The sequence below is a fragment of the Enhydra lutris genome, unplaced genomic scaffold (assembly GCF_002288905.1).
Source record: "Enhydra lutris kenyoni isolate GAN:26980312 unplaced genomic scaffold, ASM228890v2 scaffoldscaffold13, whole genome shotgun sequence".
In the NCBI taxonomy this organism is placed as follows: Eukaryota; Metazoa; Chordata; class Mammalia; order Carnivora; family Mustelidae; genus Enhydra; species Enhydra lutris.
Window position 1 is genome coordinate 57,051,416 of NW_019154097.1, and position 3,718 is coordinate 57,055,133.

The 3,718-nt window shown below is 35.2% G+C and overlaps 1 protein-coding gene across 1 annotated transcript in view; it reads left to right on the plus strand.

Annotated features, from left to right (window-relative positions):
* Positions 1 to 3,718, plus strand: part of LOC111146327 (ATP-binding cassette sub-family A member 3-like) — a 195,964-nt gene that overhangs the window by 24,037 nt on the left and 168,209 nt on the right. Inside the window, exon 5 of the mRNA XM_022501838.1 lies at positions 1,292 to 1,551. Within this exon, the coding sequence (XP_022357546.1) occupies positions 1,292 to 1,551 (260 nt within the window). The remainder of the gene's footprint in view (positions 1 to 1,291; positions 1,552 to 3,718) is intronic.

A 3,718-nucleotide genomic window follows, 5' to 3' on the forward strand; every position in this document is an offset into this window, starting at 1 on the left:
GTGGTTGATTTTCTGTTTCTAGAGTTGCTGTTTTTCTTCTCTTCGATCTCCCGTTGGATTTGTAGGTGTTTGCAATCTTTAGATAAGCTATCTAGCTGATCTCCTGCTACCTGAAGTAGTCTCAGCCTGCTACTTCTCCGCCATCTTGACTCTCCCTCTATATGTTAATTTTTAAAAAGTGTCTTAAATGTGATTAAAGATAGTAACCATAAAGTGGCTGGAGCAGGTATACACATATCTGATAAAACAGATTTCAAGACAAAGGATCAATTTGTCAGGAAGATATAATGATTATAAATATGTATATATTTAATAACAGCTTCAAAATACATGAAGCAAAAATTGACAGAATTAAAGGGAGAATTGGGCAATACCACATTTGTCAATGGAGATATTAATATCCTTCTCTCAATAGTTGACAGAACATCTGAACAAAAAAAAAAATTGTAGGGAAGTAGATGATATGAAGAATGTTCTAAGTTTCCCTGAGCTGATTGACATTTACAGAGCAATTACTCAACAGTGGTAGAATATACATTCTTTTTAAGTGCACATGGCATTTTCACCAGAATAACTCTTATATTGAGTTGTAAAATAAATCTCATTGAAATTAAAAAGACTGAAATCATATAGAGTGTAATGAGTCAAAGAAGTCACAAAGAAATCAGAAAATATTTTAAATTGAATAATAAGAAAACCTGACACGTTAAGATATGGGAGCAAAACTGGAGGATTATAGCTAAAGCCATGCTTAGAATTTTATAGTTTTAAATGTTCATATTAGAAAAATGGAAAAGTGCAAAATTAATGATCAGAGTTCCAATTTTAGAAAATGGATTAAAAACAAATTAAACCCTAAGTTGTCTTTTAGTTGTATGGTTGCTTTTTAGTTGTGTGGTTAATGTGGACCAATTTTTCTTGAGGGCCATTCTGCATTACTCTGTAGAATTTGTGATTCTGAGCCTCATTTCTGTATTTCTTCATCTCTCTAATATTTAATTAAATCTGCCTTCTTTTGAAAATATAGATTACATTAGCAGGCCTTCCACTGTTATTAAGTATATTTAATTTTGGGAAGGTGTGAATCAGATTCAGCTGAAGATGTATCCCTTATTTCTGTGTCAAAACAATGATATGTTTTCAGGGTAATTATGTGCATTTAGCCTTGATACACCGGTAAATTTGTGTTCTGTAGGTGACAAGCTATGACTTACTTGAATTGCCATGTTATTTATGTGTCTGAGCAATTCCTTAGTCTGTTTTATTTGACATTGTTTGTTTTCTCTTGCAGGGTACATCAGAGAAGGGTTCCTGGCTGTACAGCATGCCTTAGATAAGGCCATCATGCTGTATCATGAAAGCAGTGCTAGCCAGAAACTGTTTGATAATATCAGTATCTTTATACAGAGATTTCCACACCCAGCTTATTCTCATGATGGATTAATTTGGATCACTAGTTCCTTCCTCCCTTTGATGTTCATCCTGATGTTCTCTCCAACTGTACTTTCCATCATGCGATCCATTGTCTGGGAAAGGGAAAAAAGATTGAAGGTTATCTCAATTTCTTTGTTTCAAGTTCTTATTAAATTCCATTTATTTAAATTTATTTAAGTTCTAGTTAGTTAACATATAATGTAGAATTTAGAGATTCATCCCTTATATGTAACACCTGGGGCCCATCACAAGTGCTCTTTTTAATCCCCATCACCTATTTAAACCACCCCACCAACCCACCTCCCCTCCAGCAGCCTCAGTTTGTTCTGTATAGTTAAGAGTCTGTTCTATGGTTTGCCTCTCTCTTTTTTCACCTCTATGTTCATCTGTTTCTGTAAAAATGTTTTTAGGCATGTGGGACTCTTTTGTATAGAGAGTTGGATTATTTCCATATATTTGTCATTAGTGGGTAGTTGTTACATCCCAGTAGCAGGAAACGTAAAATAAGAAAAGTGAGTACTGATGCCATTTGTCAGTTTTTCAAGCTGGCAGAATTTCAGAGAGAAACTTGAAACTTGTCTCTTGGGAGCAATAGGAAGAGAAAACCTGAAGGCATGCAGGGGGACAAAAAGGGTCACTGGAGGGATTTAAAGCCTTTAATAATTAGAGTATCAGTGAACAGGTCCTGGCTAAATTAACATAAAACCCCACATCTTAGGCCTTTACCTTGATATCTGTTACCCTAGATAATGTCTGGGTGTCAACAAAAAAATTATTAGGCACACCAAAAATTAAGAAAAAACTTGGTCCAGAGAGGCAAATCAGTTATCAGAACCAGACACAGATAAAACACAAATGTTGGAAATACCAGACAAGGAATTTTGAATTACTACAATTAATTATTTAAAGGCTCTAAGGGAAAGGTAGATGTGTCCAGGATCCTCAAGATAGCCCCTAGTTTCTGAAATCCTCTAGAAGGACTAGTGGGACTTGGCATATAGTTAATGCTCACAGCTAGGCATTATTATAGTGGTATAGTTAGTAAATAAACATAGCTGTCTCAGAAGAGGATATGACACAGGCAAAGCCTGGAGGAATTCACCTGCAGGCTTCTTCAGTTAACCCCACAAGAGGTCACACAGAGCACACTCTTGCCTCAGCAATGAAAATCCAGCACTACGTTTGTGAAGAAAACCCAGCAGTATATTTGTGATGTTTGTGTCCAGGGGAGTCCATTAGAGATTTGGCACCCGAGGTTTTGATGGGGACTGGTCATGTAGACACCCTTTGCCTAGCATTTACCAAAATTCCACACTCCTAGAAAGCAGGTATTCAGCATAAACCATAGTGTTTGTACCAACAGTTTTGGCACAGTCACCTATACTTACATTTAAGGAAAGTTTTGTATTAGTGTAGGGAGCAGTTTACCAACCAAGTTCCCACATACCAGCCAAGGGCCAACTTGTAAATATGCCTTTTTTTAAAAAATTAATTTATTATTTAAATTCAATTAACATGTAGTGTATTATTAGTTTCAGAGATAGAGTTTATTGATTCATCAGTTGCATATAACACCCAGTGCCCATTACATGCCTTTCTAAGAATAGTAGTCTTGGGCCTCCTTTGTTAACTCTTTTCTACACAGTAGGTAACATGCAAGATCAGATAGGTAATGTTATCAGACAGATCAAAACTATAAGGAGTCAAATAGAATTTCTAGACATAAAAAACATGCTAACAAAAATGAAGAACACTTTTGATGGGCTCATCACTAGACTTGAGGAAAGAATCATAGAATTGAATATGACAGTTGAAATTACACAAACTGAAATGCAAAGACAAAATTGTAAAATGTAAAATGTAAATGTAAAAAGTGAAAACCCAGAATAAAGCATTTAAAAAGGTATAGGACAATATAAATGGTATAACATATACACAGTTTAAATCCCCAAAAAGGAGATAAGAGAATAGAGCCAAAGAAATAACAGCAGAGAATTTTCCAAAATTAATGATAGACATCAAATCACAGGTCTAAGAAGCTCAGAGAATACACAGCAGGAAAAATAACACACACACACACAGGTCTAAGAAGCTCAGAGAATACACAGCAGGAAAAATAACACACACACACACACACACACACACACAGAGAGAGAGAGAGTATATTCGAACTGTTGAAAATTAAAGACCAAAAAGAAAATCTTGAAAACAACTAGAGTGGGGATAGACATGTTGCCTAAAAGGAACAAGCATAAGTATAGTCAACTGGATTAAAAAAAAAAAA